The sequence below is a fragment of the Rhinolophus ferrumequinum genome, chromosome 9 (genome assembly GCF_004115265.2).
Source record: "Rhinolophus ferrumequinum isolate MPI-CBG mRhiFer1 chromosome 9, mRhiFer1_v1.p, whole genome shotgun sequence".
Classification (NCBI taxonomy): domain Eukaryota; kingdom Metazoa; phylum Chordata; class Mammalia; order Chiroptera; family Rhinolophidae; genus Rhinolophus; species Rhinolophus ferrumequinum.
The window spans coordinates 36,044,415-36,065,503 of record NC_046292.1 but is presented as its reverse complement, the minus strand read 5'-3'; the positions used below and the strand labels follow the sequence as shown (position 1 = coordinate 36,065,503).

The following is a 21,089-nucleotide window of genomic DNA, read 5'->3' as shown; positions in this document are numbered from 1 at the left end:
ATTGGATGGCCATCAGCTGTGGCTAGTTGGCTGTCAGCTGTAACCAGTGAGCCATTGGCCACTAATATAACCGTAGTGGCTATGCTAGCAGCGGATTGTGGCTGGCAAGCACGGATTGCAATTAGCACAGTAGATTGCAGCTAACACATGGGGTTGGTTGGTTGGCAGAGAAGCGGATGGAAGGTTGCAGATCATGTGAATCCTGTTTCCTGTGTTTCCAACCCAGCCGCCAACGAGAATATAGTGGTATGACTCTCCTATCTATGGCTCCATGGGTGTTCCTTTTTGGCCTCACCGTATCCTGCGTTCTTATGTGGGGAGCGGGAGCATGACACCCTGCATGACATTTGCCTAAAGTGCAGTGAAAACAAAGAGAAGGGTGTCAAATGACTTCCTAGAGTGGCTTCACAGAAAAGGACCTCTAGAACTTTTTTATAAACATGGGATTAATAGCAACATTCACTTACAAAAAGAGGAAGCCATCTAACAAGTGATGTAAAAGCCTGGAAAGCCCTACCTTGGGCTGAAGAAAACTCCATTACTCATCACTCTCAGTCAGAGGGTACCACCTCATTCTTATTCAACAAATATTTTTTTGAACAAGAACTGTGCTGAGCAATCAAAGAAAAACAAAGGATAATAAAACATTTTCTGCCTGCAAGAAGAGATTACAGTCTTGTAGGGAAGATACAGCAAGCGTGTCTACAAGTAACAGCAAATCAAGGAAAAATGTGCAAAATAACATGAGAAGTAAAAGCAAAATACAGAATTCAGGGGCAAAGTAAAAATTGGTTACAGCTTTGAGAATCAGACAACACAAGAAAAGAAGTGATATTTGAGCCAGGTGTTGAAAGATGTATAATATTTTACTGTGTGGAAATGAAAGTTTATTCATGTTCAAACACTTACTGAGTTCCTATCACATATGTACAAGATACCATGCCTGACAAACTCTAGTCTCTATACGCTGAAGACTCTCAATTATGGAAGGTAGAAAATATTTTGTTGAGCATCTTCTGTGTTTCAAGTGATCTGCTAGCTGCTTTACATATGCTTACTCATTGACCATTAAAACAAGCTGCAAGGTTAGAGATTTCCTTTACAAGTGAGAAAACTGAAGCTCATTGAGAAGTCACACACAGAAATGAGAACAGCTCAGGATCTCAGCGTGGTCCTTATGACTACAAAGCTCAAGCTTTTTCACTTACTCCATTCCAGTACAAGGCCATATATCATTGAATGTGTCTACAGGAATCATGTGTGCAGAGTTTCACAAAAGTTTAGATGAGAGAGATTTGTCACTATGCTTTTAGGCTATTTCCAGAAATATAGTTTAAAAATTTAGGACTCTCACCCTTTCATGCTCTTTCACACATGCTCTCTGTCTCTTAATAGCATATATTCAACATATATTTGCTAAACGTCAGGTGTGTACAGTTAACTGCATATTCTGGATCGAGAGCTTGGTAACATATGTATTTTCTTTTGATGATTTATTTACCCTGGACTAAAGTTTTCTCTCTTTCCAAATACAGACAAAGCCTGTCCTCTCCTAGAAGACTCCATAAACATCCTCTAGCATACCTTAGTATATATGTTCCATCTGTAAACGTGAGAGGATGGGGCACCGGGAGGGAGGACAAATCATGTTTTGCGGTTAGTCGTTACTTGCACTTGTCCATTGATGTGCTCCCAAAAAACCAAGTTCAGATAGTGCTACATACTCCACAACTAATATCACAATTAAACGCTCTTATAAATCCCACCATTAAGAAACTGTTTATCTTCTGTTTATCTTAATTTAATTCAGTCTTATCCAAACTTATGTGACCCTTTTTTTCATGGAGCACCAATTACCATATTTCAGCACACTAGCATACAACAAACGACTCTTTGGGAAAAGCTGGTATTGTGCAACCTCTGAAGAAACCGAGACCCAGAGAGAGTATACAGTTTGCCTGTAGTTGCCAAACTGGTTGGCACATATGCTAGACTAGAAGCCAGGTCACCTGACTTTTCACAGTAACACTGCGTCCCCTTCTAACAGAAGTCCTAACCCATATAATTGCATTGAGTAATAAGAGTAGTTTTATTATTTTATCTATAGTATTTCAAAATCCTGTAGAAAAATGAAGTATTGAATAGTTCAGATCACCTTGGTTACAGGGAAATTCCTTAGTGGTTGGCCTCATTTTGCTGTGTGGTAACTGTTGAAGTGAAATCAGTAAAATCTAGGAAGGCATTTTGATCTGGTCCTTGGCCATGATAAACAGAAAGGCTTTAAGACTGTTCTGAGGAAAAACAAAGAAATTACAACAAAAATCTCCCCTATTTTACTAATTTATATTTTAACTTATCCTGTCCAAAATGAGTTTCAAGTAACTTACATAAATACTTGCAATTCAAATGGATTAAAAAGGAAGGAAAGATAGTAATCAGGACAAGGGCAAGTACAGGGAAATAAAAGCAAAGGTGAGATTAACATGTGGACAACAGGTAATCCAGCATGGGCACCAAATACATGTGGTAGAGGTCTGTACATTTGCTCAATGTGAGCCACAAATTTTCTTCTATGCTTCTCTTGGGTTAAAACAAAGGAAAATATGATTGTTTACAAGTTTCATTCTATCTGTAACATCAGGTAGAGGCCAGTCTCTCAAAAGGTGCCCACATTTTTCAAGCGCTAAGACCTTAGAGCAATGTTTCCTGTGATTTCCATTTAACAAGAAGCTGCCCTTGTAACCAATAGCTATAATAGCAATAATAAGTTGTGTATAAAAGCTTCTTATAACTTTATGTAAGTCAAGTCATAAGGCCAAAGCACAATTTATTAAAGCCTCTCTGCAAAGGCCCAAATATCATATTTTTCTGGGAGTCCTGTTTAAAGGATGGATTTTATAGTGACCAGAGAAATATATGAACTACATACCCTTTAAGAAATCCTTCCTGAATATTGTTTATTGCCACTGCGTTTTTGATAAGTGGAGATGGTTTCAGCTAAGATTTTTTGACCCTCAGGTCTTTTAATCAGTCAATAGTTAGTAAATAATTGTTAACCTTCTTCTGTAGGCAAATCACTAAATCGGGAACTATGGCAACTATTGTATTTGTGAGACATAGTCCCTGCTGTCAAGGAGCTCACTGTCTAATGCAGGAGGGTAGATGAATACAAAATAAGTAGAGGAAAAGGTACATTATAAAAACATTAAAATAGCACAGAGTGCTGAAGATATTGAAGGAAGATGCTTTCTGACTAGGAAGGCAACAAGGAAAACTTCACAGAGGAAGCAGCTTTGGAGTATTAGTAAGACTCTGATGGTTAAAGATGGAAATAGAAGAGCATTTTGGATGGATTGATGAATAGATGGATGGTTGGGTGGATGGGGAAGGGTAGGACGTTGGCTGGGTAATGAACAAAGGGAGAAAGGGACAGCAGTAAAATGGACAAATTTAAAACATAGTCTAATCACTAAAGAAGAGACTAAAATAAAAGGTCCAAATTTTGGAAAATCATTGGTGGGAGAAAATGGTCACAAAGCTATTCCCTTTTGCTGCTGGTTCCCTCAAACAGAAAAGAAAAAAGTTCCATATCTGCCTCTCTACCCAGAATTGTTTCCTTTTACATCTTGGTGCCTCCTCAAGTAGAAAATCTTAGATAACATTAAAGACCATTAAATGAGAGAACAGAAGAGAATGGAATTAAAAGCCTTGGTACTTCCCTTCAATTTTCTGATTTAACCTTCATAACCATCCTACAAAATGACTATGGAAGACACCATCTTACAGATGAACAAAGTAAGATCACAGCAGAATGAAAAAGCCTCTTAAAATTCTTCCCTACCATTTGCCTGGTAAAAACAGAACTAGAGCCTCTATTCAGTATTCTTTCCACCTGTTACTCCACCCTTGAGAATGAAGGTGGGACCATGAATAGGTTATTGAAGTAAAACCACTCTTTATAATTTGGTTTTTATCTTGTGTAAGTTGCTTCTCGTCACATAAAGACACCACCACTGCATGGGCTATAAGGGTGATCATCCTTGCCATCAACGTCATCACTATCTGAGCAATTAATATGTGCTAAACTCTGCGCTGAGCACTTTACAGACATTGTCTTACTGAATCTTTACAGCAACTTAATGAGGTTGGTGCAAGTACAAAAATATGCTTTCTCATCATTACAAAGACCATATATCCACAATTTCTTAGATAGCTCCAAATTGAAGTATTCTGCTGTCATCTTCATGAACCATTAAAAAAAGACTAGAAATTCTACTTTCAAATCACAGTGTGGCTATATTTGTAGTAAGCTAGCCATACTCTCTAAATGGATATTGGTTGCCAGGAGCAGAAAATGGCTACAGAATTAGGTCAGACCAACTTTTCCCATACAGGATCCATTCTACTCCTTTAATGATTTTATCTGGTATCATGACTTTAAATACTGCCTATATATTTAACTTCTAAATGTATATCTCCAGCTTCTCCCTTTCCCTGAACTCCAGACTTGAATATCTCATTATTAGTCCATCATCTCCTCTTATATGTCTAACAGACATCACAAACTTAACATGTCTTAACTTACCTTCCTACCCAAACCTGCTCTTTCTGCAGTCTTCCTTATCTGGAAAGATAAGTGGCAAATCTTTCCAGTGGTTGGAGCCAAAAACTTTGGACTTATCCTTGACTTCTCTCTTTCATATCTATAGATAATGAGCATATCCTATTGGTTCCACCTTCAAAATATATGCAGAACTAAAATGCTTCTCTAGTACTAACCTCACCACTACCACCCTCATCCAACCACCATTATCTGTTACCTGGAGCCTCCCAACTGGACTCCATGCCTTCATTTTTGCCTTTCCTGTATGTCTTTCAATAAATCTTTTGAAAAGCAATTGGCAAATCATGTCACTTCAGAAACCAAAAATAGCTCCATATCTCAAAATAAAAGCTAAAATCTTTACAGTGATTCCAGTCAACATCTCTGCAGATTTTTTTTTTTTTTTTAGGAACTGACAAAGTGATTCTAAAATGTGTGTGAAAAGGCAATAGAACTGGAATAGCCAAAATAGATTTGAAAAGGAAAACAAAGTTGGAGGACTCACACTACCAGAGTTTAAGACTTAATAAAATCAAGACATTGTGGGAATTGGCAAAAAAGATAGACCTCTATAGATCAATGAAACAGAACAAATAGCCCAGAGATAGACCTGCACATGTAGGGTCCATTGATTTTCAACAAAAATGCAAAGGCAATTCAATGGAGAAAGGCAAGTCTTTTCAACAAATGATGCTACAACTATTAGATATTCATATGCAAAAAAAAGTAAAAACACAAAATAAAAAACTTTCAATCTATATTTTGCATCACATTAACTTGCAAAAATTAGCTCAAAATCAGTTCTAGACCTAAACGTAAAACCTAAAACTATTAAAGTCCTAGAAGAAAACAGGAGAAAATCTTAATGATCTTGAGTTAAGCAAAGATTTATTAGATCTGACACCAAAACCATTACCCATAAAATAACAAATATCTACATTAGACTTCATCAAAATTAAGAACTTGTGCTATTCAAAAAACACTGTTAAGAAATTGAAAAAACAAGCCCGTAGACTGAGAGAAAATCATATCTAATGTCTACAATATATAATGAACTCTCAAAATTCAATAATAAAACAAATAACCCAAGTTTAAAAATGGGCAAAATATCTGAACAGACACTTCATCAAAGAAGACATAGACAAGAGCAAATGAGCATGTGAAGAGATGCTCAACATTGTTAGTCATTAGAGAAATGTAAATTAAAACTACAATAGATACATACCAATTAGAATGGCTTTTTAAAAGAAAACAGGATAATACCAAGTACTGGAAAAGATGAAGAGGAACTGGAACTCATACATTAATAATGGAATCATTAATGATGGCACATCCACTTTGGAAAACACTTTGGCGCTTCCAGAGTTAAACATACACATACCATATGTATGGCCTAGCAGTCACACTCATAGGTATTCACGTAAGTGAAATGAAAGTATCAGTAAAATTTATGTTTACACAAATACTTATAGTGGCTTTAGTCATAGTTGCCAAAAACTGAACAACTCAATGTCCTTCAGCTGGGAGGGGCGTAATCAAACTGTGGTCCATCTATACAATGGAATGTCACTCAGCAATAAATAGGAACAGACTAGTGATATATTCAACAACATTCATGAGTCTCAAAGTGCATTACTCTAAATGAAGCAATCCATTTAAATGATATTTACAATTACATTTATATAACATTCTGGTAAAGGCAAAACTAGGGACAGAAAACAGATTAGACAGAGGTTGCCAGGGGCTAGGGATGGGGGAGTTATTTTTGGGGGGTGGCGGTGATGGAACTGTTCTTTATCTTGATTACTGATGATGGTTACGCAAATATGCATTTGTTGTGCTCGCTTGGGCAGCACATATACAAATAATGTATTTGTCAAAAGTAACAGAACTATACATTAAAAAGGATGGATTTTACTATATGTAAATTATACCTTAATTTAAAAATGGAAAAAATCATTAAGTGGGTACTCAAGGCCATATATGATTCAGTCACCCTCACTGATTCCTCTCTAACCCAACTCCTCCCCTCTCTTTCTCTGATCATTCTGCTCCAGCCTCATTGGCTGCCTTGCTATTCCTCAGTCAAACTAGGCACCAGAGTTTGGCAGTTGCTGTGATTTCTGCCTAGAATATTTCCCTTAGATCTAAATGTCTATTTGACTTCCTCTCTCCTTTAGGCCTTTGCTCACTCAGACCTACAGTATTTACTTACTGAGGCTCACACTAGTTAAAGTTACACCCCTCTCTCCCTTCTCCTGGCACCCTGTACTTTCTGCATAGCACTCATCACCATGTGACAAACTGTATATTTTCCTATATATGTATTTGTTGTCTTTCTCCCATTCTACTGAAATATAGGCTCCATATAAGCAAATTTTTTAAAAATCTATTTTGTTCACTGCTAGTTTCCCATCATCTAGAACAGGGATGTCAAAACTGCGGTCCACGGGCCAACTGCGGTCCGCAATCCATTGTTAATTGGCCCACAGCAAATTCCAAAAATATATTTCGTTGACTTAAAAAAAACCAGGTGAGGCAATACGTACTTCACCTCGAGTGAGTGGCCCGGCTGTTTGTGTATTTTACCGCATATGGCCCTTGGTGAAAAACGTTGAAAAAAGTTTGGACACCCCTGATCTAGAACAATGCCTGGCACATACAAGGTACTCAGTAACAATTCACGGAATTAATGAATGCTAGCTTTAGTCTATTTCACACTCAACTTCAACCAGCTATAAACTGTTACTTGATGGGTACTCATAGAAGCCTAGAAGATTGTGTGTGCGTGTGTGTGTGAATTAAGCCAGTCTTTGGTTTTTATTGTAAGAGATTGATGTCAGTGTATATTATCCTTCCTGTTTAAAAAAAAAATGTAATTGTGTAGAAACAGTCTTTTTTGGTCTTCATTGCCTAATTTCACTTCGAAAAAGACTCCATTTCTCATCCCTCAGATGTGAATGCTTTGGATATGTTTAGTAAAACAAAAAGTAAAAGATGAGTTCATATTTCCAACTTACACCAGGTTTCCTTGTTTTGTTACAAACCTAAAATAATGCAGGTAAAAAATTGTATTTGTTGAGCAAACCAAATTGAAGCTTAATAATGGTGTTTAACTAAGGCTGCTTATTCAAGTGTATTTGTGTCGTTGTTTTACAACAGTGTTTACTTATACGAGGCTTTGCTTTTAGCCAGTATATTTGAGACTGAGCTACTGATGTAGTTTTGGTTTTTTCTCCAGTAAAACTTGGGTATTTAGATCCCAAGTTTGCCAACTTATCTAATATGTCTTCCTTGTTTGGACCACGGGTGTGGGCTATCTGAGATCTGTTTTCATTTTGGTGAAAAGCCCTGGAGACTGGGCGCATTGAGGAGCGGACGTTGTCTGCACAATGAATGGGGTAATGAGCTACTCTTGTTTACTCTTATGGAGTATAATTGGTTGAGTTTAGACAATAATGTAGCATCTGTTGTTATACTGTACAGGAAAATGTCAAAACAGAAAGCAAGCAGACAGGTGGATTAAGGGGAGAACAGGAGGAGAAGCCAGGAAATATCACATTAAGTTCTGATTTAAAGTATGTGCAAAGGGAATAATGATAACACCAAAAATGACTGTCTTCTCTTGAGCACAGTGTTACAGCATGAGTTTTAATGCTAGGCACTTATTAATTGAGTGCTGGCCATGTGTTAGCGCTTGCTAAGTGGTTTATAAACATTACTGCATTTTATACAAGAACCTTTGTGTGGAAGATGTTATTGGCCCTATTTCTTATGTGAAGTAACCAAAGTTCATAAAGACTGTCCAGTGCTTAATGGCCAGGATTTGAACGTCTGTCATATCGAAAGCCTATTTCCTAACTATATATTTCATTGCCTTCCTAAATTACGTTTAATTTAAAGATTAAAGTTATTTAAACTGCAGTGTTAAAAGTCAGGATAGTGATTAACTTTGAGGAAGGTAATCAGAAGGGGCAAAAGGACTTCTGAGATGCTTGATGGGGCATTACTTGTATAAGTATGTTCACTTGCTGAAAATTTATCAGGTTGTGCACTTAAGATTTGTGCACTTTTTCATACGTATGTTATATTTTGATAAAAATTTAAAAACAATGACAAAATACATGACTTTGAACAAAAGATAAAGCTTTATGTAATATAACATTGATTCAAATATTGTAAAAATGTTTAAATATGTATTTACATAAAAATATGCATGAAAAATTAATGGAGAGTGTCTATTTGAGGTGATGAAAAAGTTTTAGAAATAGATAGTGGTGATGGTAACACAATATTGCGAATGTACTTAATGCCACTGAATTGTACACTTAAAAATGGTTACAAAATTAATGGGTGTAAACACTCAAATGATAGAAGTGGTTCTCTCATGGTGGTGAATCTAGAAATTAATTATAGTTTTTCTTATCATTTAATCTGTTTTTTTTGCAATGAATTTTATTACTTTTATAATCAGGAATAATATTCTTTAATCTCAAATGTATGGTTTTGAAGAACCACCAGTGTTACAAATAGTCAAGTGATCCCATTTAATAGTTTAGAAAATGTACATGACTGTACTCCACCAGATAGTTTACCCCTATAAGTATCTCTTGATTAGCCCTTAAGGGACACATATGTAGAAAATTAATCTGAACAGTTGATGCTGGAGGGAGTTAGACCTCAGAGAAAGGAAACTCAGAATGATCAGTTCTTCGTTACTAGTAGAGCCCATGAGATTCAGATCTTTTAGCACCTACTGTGTGTTTCCCACCATACTAAGCACTTGCACATTCATTATTTTAGTTAACATGTTAGTTTATTTCATCTCTTATCATATATTGACCTTCTCTTTTGTGCTATGCACTATACTTTGAATAAGAAGTAAGACATGTTCCCACACCCTAACAGAGCTTGCATACTAGTGGGAAAGCCAGACATTAAATAACTATGGTACAGTATAGGGAATGCTATAACAGATATAGTACAACTGGGATTTAATATTGATATACACAGGATCATCTATTCATTGGGTTATTGCTATATGACAATGTTACTAAAATAGTTTAATATTTGAAAATATTCAGCTGAAACTCATTGCTGACCCAGAACACCAATATTAAATAAACTTCTGCTTATGCTATCCAAAACAAAAAGGCAAAAGTAAACAGCTTAACTGCCTATTCTAACTTTTGAACTATATTTCTTATGTCTCCATTTCTGGTATCAGTTTCCCCACAAAAAAAATTGAGAGTGTAGGACTGTTTAACCAGTGCAGCCCAACCCAAACAACCATTAACTGAAGCCTATTATATATCAGATACCACACTGAGAACTTTACATGTATCATATATATAATTTCCATCCTTATAATCCCCTATAAGGTAGATGGTATTAGCCAGTGCCTCCAGAAGGAAAATGGCCTGAGTCATTTGAGTCAAATGGTCTCAAAAGACCAGCTTTCTCTTACACTGCAGAAATTTTTAATGCTTTTTTGAAAATATTTCAGTATTAGAACCAATAAAATTTTCCTGAATGAAACAGAAGTTAATTTCTTATTTATACTGGTGTCTGAATAAACTTTGTTTTTCTGTTGGTTATTTTAAACACATTTTTTAAACAGATAATGCATTTCCTATGTGAGAAGTCAAAAAATATAAAAAGGCATATTCAGAAAATACTCAGTCACTTCTACACCCTCTATAGGTTATCATTTTTAAGTCTTTTTATTTGTTGAATTTTATGAATTTTTTCCCCAAAGAACCAGCGTATATTGGTTAACTAGTTTTCTTTTTCTTTTTTCTTCTAATGCATTCCTTTATGCTTTTAGCTTTATTAATTATTTTCTTCTCAATTTTCTTTTCCCTTTATTTTATCAGGGGTCTTTCCCTACTGTTTTTACCTTAATTCTTAATTTACTTATTGTTATTCTTTCCTTTTGAATGATGTAAGAATTTTGAGGCTATGAATTTCCTCTGAGCACTGCCTTAGATGAGTCCCATAGATTCCAACTTGAAGAATTTCAACAATCATTATTTTCTAGATATCTGTAGTTTTTATTTATATTTCCCCTTTGACCTAAGAGTTGTCAATAGAGTTTTTTAATGATTTTCCCCAGTTGGAAGAGTGACACCAACTTTGAAAATTGCCATCGAGGACTTAGAGAACATAAATCCCAATTTGTCTCACTCATGTTACTTGATAATAGTTGTAGATTAATTGGGGGGAAATTTTGTTTTTCTATTGGTGACAAATTGGGAATGTTGAAATGTCAAAGTAACCAGGAACAGAATATAACTGTGAAGCTAAGCATGCTGATACCAGACTTACTTACCTACGGAACCTCCCCGAGTACTAGAGACAAAAAGGTGTGGTGAATTTCTGCCACAGATTCCCACATTAGAGACCTTCTAACCTCCTTCCCATGGAATATCGTGAATGTGAAACAATGTAATACTGTAGATTGAGAACTAAGAAACCTGGGTTCAAGCACAACTCTAACCATGAGATCTCCCAACAGTTTACTCCACTTATTTGAGTGTGTACTCTTACCTGTAAGATGAAGGGTTTGGGCCATCTCTGAGACCAGAAATCTAGATTTGGCCAAATCCTACAGCAGGTTAGTGGCAAGCACTATAGTCTCCTGCCTCCAGTAAACCTGATATTTTAATTTCTTTCCATTCTATTTTATTCCATCGTTTTTATTGTAGCAAAATATATATAACAAAAATTTGCCTTTTTAACCATTTTTAAGTGTACAGATCAGTGGCACTAATTACATTCACTATGTTATGAACCATCACCATATCTAGTTCCAAAATTTTTAATCACCCCATACAGAATCTTTCCATTCCATTTTGATGTTAATATATTATCCAGTATTCTATAAACTCTAAGGTCATTTCTCCGTAGGGAATGTGTGTTTTTTCTAATGTAAATAGTTTGTGTGTGTGTGTGTGTCTTGTAAATACTTATAATAGCCTTAGTTCATATCCTAGAAAGAAGAACTGGGTATATGATACCTATTTCCTCAATTACAAATACCCAAGCCCTTCAGTTAAAAAAAAAAGAAAAAAGAAAAAAATTACCTATCAATTTAATAATATGTGTCATCAAGATGGGATTTATTTTAATTGCCTATTGGGCTAGTATTAAGAAAATGAAAAACATGATTCTACCGTTCAAGCCTTAGGCTTGGTTAATAAAAGGGCAATAACTTTTTGATGAGTTTCTAGAAAGCAGCAGTTTCTTTTTAGTCTCTCTCCCCCACTCCTCACAGTCTCATCCATCACATACTTTTAACACCTGGTTTTTGTCCTCCTTAGGCCATCCGCCTCTCCTTGGAGCAGGCCCTGCCTCCAGAGCCAAAGGAAGAAGATGCTGAGCCCGTGAGCAAACTGCGGATACGGACCCCCAGTGGCGAGTTCCTCGAGCGGCGTTTCTTGGCCAGCAATAAGCTCCAGATTGTCTTTGACTTCGTAGCTTCCAAAGGATTTCCATGGGACGAGTTCAAGTTACTGAGTACCTTTCCTAGGAGAGATGTAAGTTGTCGTGCCTATCTTGGGAAGTGTGTCCGGGTGGGAGGTATATCCTCATCAGGGCTGGACAGAGTAGTCCAAGGAAAGACCCATGGTACAGCCTGCTACAAGACCACTCACCCAGGAGTTAGTTCTTCATTATTCTGCCCAGCGTTCTCTCCTCAGCCTTTGAAGAAGGGATGGCTTCCCAGGCCAGCAGACGTATGCCCAGTAGCCTATGTAAGAAATTAGGTACTAGGTCTTTCTTTCTTCCTAGCTATTTCCCCTATTCTAGCATTCATGCAGGCTTTCCTGAGATCTCGTCTCTGTAAACCTCAGAGGAAATCTGAAAATTGTGTGCTTAATAGCTTAACAGCTAGATCAGGGTCAATGACAATATGTTTACTAAGAATGAGTCATGCTAAACCAAGAGTATTTGTGATTTGATAGTTCTTATTAGCCTGGGAAGTCAGGGAGGGTGAACTATATTCACTGTGTATATGTATTTCAGCAAGATATTTAAGTCTCTCATAGTATTCTGGATCAAAGTAGAGAGAGAAATCTACTGGTAAGTAGATTCATTGCTGATTAAATGGTGGTGTCCAGAAAGTGTTGACTAAGCAACTGCTCTCTCCCTAGAGGGAACCAAGAGGTTCTCTATTTAATTCTTTATTACTCACCAGGCTTATTAGCAACTTGAATGAAGACTTTATCAGATTTATGGATTATGAAAAATAAGATTCAAGAAAACTTTAAAATACTAAAACAGTAGATAAAAATGAACATAGACTAATAGTATAAAAATATAAAGAGATAGATTTTCTGCATTAGGTTTAGAAACTCAATTGCTCAAGTTTGGGATGGAAAGACCATGCCTTAGCCAAGGTTATGGTTGAATTAAGCTGAATATACATTAATAATGTGTTGTGGCTGCCAACAAAAAGCTAGTTGCATTTTTAGAGGTATAGTCCCATGATCCCAACAAGAGGAAACCTTGATGGTCCTATTCAACCCTGTGCTAAGACACACTATCCCTGAAACAGTTCTTAGACTCCATGCTGAAACTCCATCCTGAAGCCTGAGGAAACAGGGACATTTCTAGAGCTGGGCTGGGAGGAAGGTGAGGGACCTAGAAATGTATCATTTGAGGAACATTTCTTCTAGAGAAGGAAAGGCCACAGGAGGTGTGATTGTTGTCTTCAGCTACTTGAAGGTATGCCACGAAAAAGAGAAATCTGAGTTGGTGAGACTCCAGAGACAGAACTGGGACCAATGAGTTTAAAGCTATAGGAGGCAAATTTGGCCCAATGTCAGAAAGGAGTATCTGTTGTAAGGTAGTGATTTTGTCATTGGAGGTAAGCCAACACTGCTGAATGATCCCTTTTCAGTAATAATGTATATTTATATATATGTATATATGGAGAAGGATTCATTCCTAGGTTTCCTCCTTTGTATGGGATGGCACGTGGGCTAGTTTACCTTTAAGATACATAGTATATCGTAATATTCTGTGATTCCGTTATGATCTAGTAATATGCGATCCAGTAACCTGGACTTTAACACACAAAGACCAAGATTTTGGCTAAGGTTCATCTTAGTCCCTCCATTGTCAGATTTGCAGGATAGAGACAGAACCTAATGGTAAGTTCAGCTCCACCACTGAGCCGCAAATCCCTGAGGTGGGATAAGGATCTCATCAATTACGTCTAAATCAAGGAGGCTAGAATGGACCCCAGGTACTGGCCGTTGGCCTCTTTCTCATTAGCCCCGCATACTGCTCTGAACTCTTCCTCTTTATTCATATACTATAAGATGTACAGATATGCACAAGGGAACACATGCATGCACGTGCTCTGTGGACCATACAGCCAGGTAAGAAACTACCTTAAATTCTGACACTGAAGTTGAACTCTATGTGTGAATGCTTAGAAAAGAGCCACTATCAAGGGGTTCAAGGTCAACCTGGTTCTCACGCTTACATTCTGTGATGAACATCTCACCTTGGAGAACTTAAAAAACTTTGGAATTAAATTAGTTCTTCCCGTCCCTTGTTTTGTTTTGGGTTTTTTTTTTTAAGATTTTATTGGGGAAGGGGAACAGGACTTTATTGGGGAACAGTGTGTACTTCCAGGCCTTTTTTTCCAAGTCAAGTTGTTGTCCTTTCAGTCTTAGTTGTGGAGGGTGCAACTCAGCTCCAGGTCCAGTTGCCGTTTCTAGTTGCAGGGGGCACAGCCCACCATCCCTTGCAGGAGTCGAGGAATAGAACTGGCACACTTGTGGTTGAGAGCCAGGCCACCCCCCCTTGTTTTGCTTTTTAATTGAGGTATAATTGACATATAACTTTATATTAGTTTCAGGTGAACTACATAATGATTTGATATTTGTGTACACTGTGAAATGATCACCACAATAAGTGTAGTTAACATCCATCGCCATATGCAGGTACTAAATTTTTTTTTCTTGTGATGAGAACTTTTAAGATCCCAGCCCTTGGTTTTTTCCCTCCCTTTCTGGGCCTTATCTGTAAAATGGAAGTACTGAAAGAGATGGAATCTAAGGAGTTTCCTGGCTTTTAAAGTTAAACTCTTTTCTTTCAAATTAATTTTTAAACCTAACTGCTGGGGGTGGGGTAGGAGGAGCAATCTCTTAAAGGATCTGGGTTTTATGATCAGTATTAATGACATCTTCCCACGGGGTAAAAGTGTGGACTGTGGAAAGTCGCTGTTGTAAGTAAGCAGGGAGCTGTGACGTGAAATGCAGAGGCTTCTTGGGCCTGCTGCCTGTCTCCCTGGAACTCTGCTGACCAAAAACTTAGCCATGTCAGTGCAGGCTGTGTTAAGTATCACTATGGATTAGCCCTCAATGGAGGGTCAGTCACTCAGTCTTAGAGAAAGTGTACTCTGAATGTAGATCTCAAGCACGCACGCTTTGTTTTATACTGCTGAAGGACACTGTTCAGTCCAGTTAACAGTCTCATCTCCCAGTGTCCCTGTCACACTGAACCCGTTTCTACCTCCATCCCTCTCCCAAGGCCAATTTAGATTAAGTTTGGCCCTGTTGCCCAGAGAAAAAGTCTAACCAAAGGTTTGTTCCTATAGGAGAAATCAGGAGCTTCCCAATACCCATCCCAGGTCCATTTTATGGTCCTTGGTCAACCTGAAATTATCTACCTCTGAGTGATTTTTCTAAAATCCCACTCTGATCATCCCATTTCTTGTTGAAAACTCTTTAGTAGCTCCCGACTGCCCTAGGATAAGTACAGACCCCTAGAATCTTTTCAAAAACTCTTCACAATTTGGTCCATATCTACCGTTCCCACCTTAAATCCTGCCTCTCATTACTTACTTCCATCAATAGGAGATATGAGATTGCTCACTGTTCACTAAAGACACAAAAGACTCCCATGCCTCTCTGTTTTCTCATACCTCTGCTCTCTCTTCCTTGTATGTCCATACGCCCTGCTTTTCTTGGCATGTTTGAACTCATCTTTTAATGCCCAAATCAAATGTCATCCTACCTGGGATGACCTCCCCTTCTCCCAAGCTCCTCACCTATGTACCCACTGCAGTTTGTACATGCCTCTCTCGTAGCGCTTGCCCTGTTCTGTAATTACTTACAGACTGTCTGTATCGTGTTCATGTCTGTCTGCTCTGAAGCTCCCAGCAGTGCCTCACCCGTTAAGCATTCAGTTACTGTTGTCAAATGTTAATGACCTCAGGTCTGATCCTAAATCTGATTCCAGAGTGAACTAGAGAGGCTGTTCCAAATAGGAACAGATGCCCTAGGCCCACCCAGATTCCAGGCCCAGACCTAAACCCAGAAAGCCCACCCAGGACTCATTAGACCTCCTAGAGCCAGGGGTGGGGTGAGAGTTAATGGCCCTTCATCCTTCTCTGAATGCTCTTTCAAGTCGAATGACTAGTGTTTTTGCAAGGCTATTCTGTAACAGCCATCTGTGTCTGCAAGGATTAGGATCTAATTTGTAAAAGTCATCTTAAATTACAACTAAACTAAAGACTGTTAAAAAGCACATCTTAAGACCTCACTTCTTTAATAACAAATAACATAAGACTTAACTCTAGGAGTCTTATTGTGTCTTCAGCCTTTTCTCCACAAAGCAGAGACTGGTTTCTCACCAAAGGACCTGTTAAATGTTCTTCTGCACCCCCGCCCCCCCCCCAACCCAAACAATAGTTCATGGTAAGATTTCCCAGCTGTCCAACTATTTACTAACTGTCTGGTGAGTACACCACTGAACTGCACACTGTGGGACGACCAAAATAGCAGCAGACGTAGGCCTTCCCCAGAAAAGCTGCTTGTCAGGGTGCGGGGAACACTGAATTATTTGTTTGCTTTGTTATTTTGTTCTCTATTTTGCTAATAACAGTTACCAAAGGAAGAAGGAGGATTCACTGGGGTATGTCAGAGCCATGTGAACGCTGGGGCCCATTTGCCTTACCTGGGCATTGCAAGGTAGTTGCTAGTGAGGCCGTTGAGTCCTAACAGCTGAGGAATGACACTGACCCCCACTGCTACTCACCCTGCCTCGGAGTCAGAGTAAGGGGCCCCTGCCAGCCCCCCAGTTCCCCTCTGGACCTACAGTGGTCCGGTGCCACTCAATGTAAGGTTGTCAGTGTCCCCCAACCTTCCTCTTCCCTTTTCTCTCCTCCTCCTTTTTCCATCCTTCCCCTTCTTTCCAATCCTATTTTACCTTTTTTATCCTTTCCCCCTTCTTTCTACTCTTCCTTCCTCATTCTTTTATCCCACAGTTTTCCTTCCTGCCTCCTTTATTTTCCTTTTTTTTTGCCTACTTATATCCACATCACTCAGAGAAGCTCCACCTACAACAGGAAAGTGAGGTCTTTTCTATTTATAAAATAATTAGCGAATACTAGGAGAGGAGAATGAAATGGCAGGTTAGCTTCAGACTGGTGGCCTGTGTGCCTGGTCACTTATGTAATCACACAGCCCCCGTTCTTGACCCGAGCACATTTCTTCTCCAGATTTGTAGATGTGAACCCCCCAAGCAGACAAACATGCATTCAGAAATACAGTATCATACATTTTATATGTATTCGAAAACAAAGAACTGAATGTATGTATACTTTCCCCCAGCTTCCTACTTTTTTCCCTTCCATAACTGTAACTCATAAATGTTTTTCTTTCTCCCTCTAATGTTTAAAGGAGCAGGAATATAAACAAGATCCTAGCAGGGTTTTTCTCAGAGTAGGCCCTCAGTAAAGGTTTGTTTAAATGAATTGGACTGGGGAGGACTTACAAATTTAGGGTGTACAGATTCCTTCCTCTGTCACCCACCCGCCTTTCTTATGCTAAGCAGTAGCTCCACTAGAAACCCGTGCTGAAAAACTGACTAGTCCTTAACCTTCCCAGAACTTAGTCTGTACCCAGAAGCTATTGCTGGATGACGTTTGACTTCATCCGTAACACAAAACATCGTATTTCTACAAGAAAATATAAGTAATTTAATTTGCATTTCATTCATGTATTTGTTCTTTCATGTAGCACAACATTTGCTGAGCAACCAGTCTGCCAGCCTCCATACCAAACGCTAACAACACAAACTAAAAGAAATTGTTACTGACCTTGAAGACTTCACATTCTAGTGAAAACACACATCTAAAGCAAATTGTACCCCCAGTTGCAGGTAATTTCAGCCTGCAGTGATAAGGGAAAGCATTATAAAGAAAATAAATTTGAACTGAGCCTTGCAGAGAGATGTTGGGTGAGTGGAAACAGAATAACATAGTTAAAAGTTTGGTCATAGTTAGACCTCCATCTGAATCCCACTCCATAGATACCTGTTGTATGACCTTGGACAACTCAGTAGGCCGTGCTGAACTTTTATTTCTAAGTGGAGAGAGGCAGAAATGGGGGGAAAGGCTTACGACTAAAGAAAGCTTGGAAGCAGTGAATTCTTTCTCTAGGTCAATGCTGGATATTTATGTTAAAAATATCCAAATGCTCTAACCCAGATTTAAGAATGTATCATTGGAATCCTAATAGTTCATGTTAGAAAAAGGATCTCAGCGATATCAAGGCCAATGCTGTCATTTTACAGATGGGAGAATGAAAGCATGTTAAAATTACGTACTTTCCTTAAGTCAATTGATGTGGTCAATTGTAATAGCAAGACTGACACTGCAACCCACGTTGTCTTATGGCCATTGCTTTTTAAGCTCGTTGACACCTTTTAAACATTTATTAGTAGATGATAGAGTTCCACTTTCAAATTAGAGCCATAGGACAATAGAACTAGAAAATCAACATTCATTGCTACTTTGTAAATGCAATAAATTGCAGCTCCAAGCACCAATATTCAAAAATATTCTGTACTTCAATGGCTTTTATGTGCTAATGCCTGTAATATTGCAGTGGGATTGATTTTCAATTTATACTAGACTGAGTTTGATTTAAAAAACAAAACAAAACAGAACCAAAAGGAAAAACTTTAATGCCATTGAACCACCTATATCTTAAAAGCTATGTTTTCAAATAAAGCATCTAATCAGTGAAGTACATGTTAGAATAACTACTGCTGAGCTTGCTCCATTCCCTTCTGGTATTCATATCATCATATCTAATTTGAGATTTTCCAGTTCCTAATCACGATTTGGAGAATAAGATCTGTGATTCTGGAATGGAATGCTATTAATATCTAGTTGGTCACAGTATCAGTTCTGCCGCTAAACCTCTGTCAAGTCTGTTCTTTTTCTGTTCTTCCCCCCATGTCACTGCCCAAGTCTTCACAGCTCATATTAAACCTGTGGCTCCCTAATTCATCTTCCCGACTCCAATCTTGCCTACCCCACCTCCCATCTATCCTCCCCACTGTCTCTCCAGTTATTTTTCTGAAACGTAGATTTTAATATCTCATCTCTCTCCTGTGTAAAAGCCTCCAGTGGTTCTTATGGTCTATAGGAAAAAGTCCAAACTGCTTACCGAAGCATACAAAATCCTTCACAATCTCACAGCATCTCGTTTTGCTTCTCCTTTTCCCACCAACCCACCGCTCCCATTACTTCCCCAGCACATGCATCCCACCGTGAAGCCACAATAAACTCCTTGACTGAAAGAAACCAAGAGATCTTACTTCCATGCAAAATGCATTCACAGCGTTCTCTCACTCAAACTTGTGGGCTTTGGGAAGTAGCGAGACAGGTGGTGTCTGTGCCATTCAGTGGATGGGGAATGTGAGGGCCCGAGTGAAATGACTTGCTTGAGAGCATACATTCAGGTCATGACCACTCAGAACTGCAGCCTAGGCTTCTCGATTGCTTTTTTTTCAAAAGTGATGTTGTAAGGAAAAATGCTTCTGGAGTATTTTGACCACAGGACAGAGTTTATGGGTTGAAGTCATTTGGCAAACTGTTTACATAATATTTACAACAAAAGAAACTAAATAGCAAAAGGTAAAATATAGCTGCTTCTTTAATAGTTCTGTATATAAAACTAATCAGCATAACAGCAGTCTAATTAAAGGGGGAAAACAAACTCTACCAAGGGTGGTTCATATTTCTTTAGGTTACTCATTTTGTTTAAGAAGTATATTAGTTTCCAAATTGTAAGTTTTAATTGTTCTTAAGTAATGGGCTGAAACATCCTTTCCCTTACAATGCCTTCATACTGACTCAGTCTGAAAAGTCATAGTAAAGGGTCTCTGTCGTTGGGATAATTGAGGACATGGAATAGAGGGGAAGCGATGCTATGGAGGCACGGACACTGGACTGAGAATCAGAAGCTCATTTATTAGCTGCGCAACCCTGATGAGGCACACCCTCTCTGAATTCTAACTTTCTTCTCTCTAAGATAGTAGCACTCAATTCTTCTCCCAGCACCATAGCATGGCTCGAATTCAGCAACATCAATAAAAGTGCTCTGTAAACTGTGAGATACTGACTAAAAACAAACAGTAATGATGAGCAAGGTGATTAGCTAACAACCAAATGTTCAGGATTAGATGTGTTTTAACAATAGTTTTTTGAGAGCTTACTATACAAGGCACTATTCTAAGTGCCCTTTATATCATTTAATCCTAAAAACTATACTAATGGTGAATATTCATACTATCCTCACTGAGATGGGGGAACTTAGGCATGAAAAAGGTTAAGTAACAGTAAATTTCAGAACCAGATACAAACCTAAGTGAGTGACTCTAGAGTGAGTGCTCCTAATCCCTATGCTCTCATGCTTCCTCAGCCAGGTAAGGAATAAATCAGTGAGGTCGTTTACCATCTAGAAAAATACTTTCAATGTGTAAATGAATCTCAGTTTTATTTGGAAAGATTTCATCATCTCTGATTTCTTTACATTGTCTTTGTAATTCTGAGGTCCCAGCCAGATGTAGGTAAAATGTACACGTTAGTTGTATTTCATACTGTTTATCTAACATTTTTATTTTGCTGGGCACTGTGCTGAGTGCTAGGGAATAAGGCTTGGAATACCCTAGTCTCTCATACAGCTGGTCCTCATAGTACAGTTCATGCAGTGGGTCCTAAGAGTTGTCAGACAAGAAGGGCAATAGACGTCAGAGTTGGCCAAGGTCCCTTCTGGCCACTGGGAAGGAGGTGGCAGTGAACAAAACTTGGAAATGGGTAGGATTTTTGGTGGGCGATACAGAGAACATAGTCCACAGCCAGGTCAACTAAGGAAAGAAGCTAATGTTGGAACGTGCAAGGCATGCATAGACGGTGGAGTGTAGACCAGACTGGTTAAAACACAGGGTTTATGTGGTCAAGTTCTGAGAGAAGGCTAAAGGTGTAAAACCTTGAATGCCAGTCAGGGAAGCTTGGCTTTTTCCACAAAAAGTTTGTTGAGCAAAGGAGTGACATGGCCTGGGTGTCTTGGTTATCATCAAAGTAAGGATAATCACCCCTACATTATTACATAATTTAAAAATTCACATTGCCTGGCACATAGTAGGTCCTCAGTAACTGTCCGTCCTCCGATCTGTC

The 21,089-nt window shown here is 38.3% G+C and overlaps 1 protein-coding gene across 1 annotated transcript in view; it reads left to right on the top strand.

Annotated features, from left to right (window-relative positions):
* Positions 1-21,089, top strand: part of FAF1 (Fas associated factor 1) — a 394,652-nt gene that overhangs the window by 345,211 nt on the left and 28,352 nt on the right. Inside the window, exon 18 of the mRNA XM_033115190.1 lies at positions 11,926-12,141. Within this exon, the coding sequence (XP_032971081.1) occupies positions 11,926-12,141 (216 nt within the window). The remainder of the gene's footprint in view (positions 1-11,925; positions 12,142-21,089) is intronic.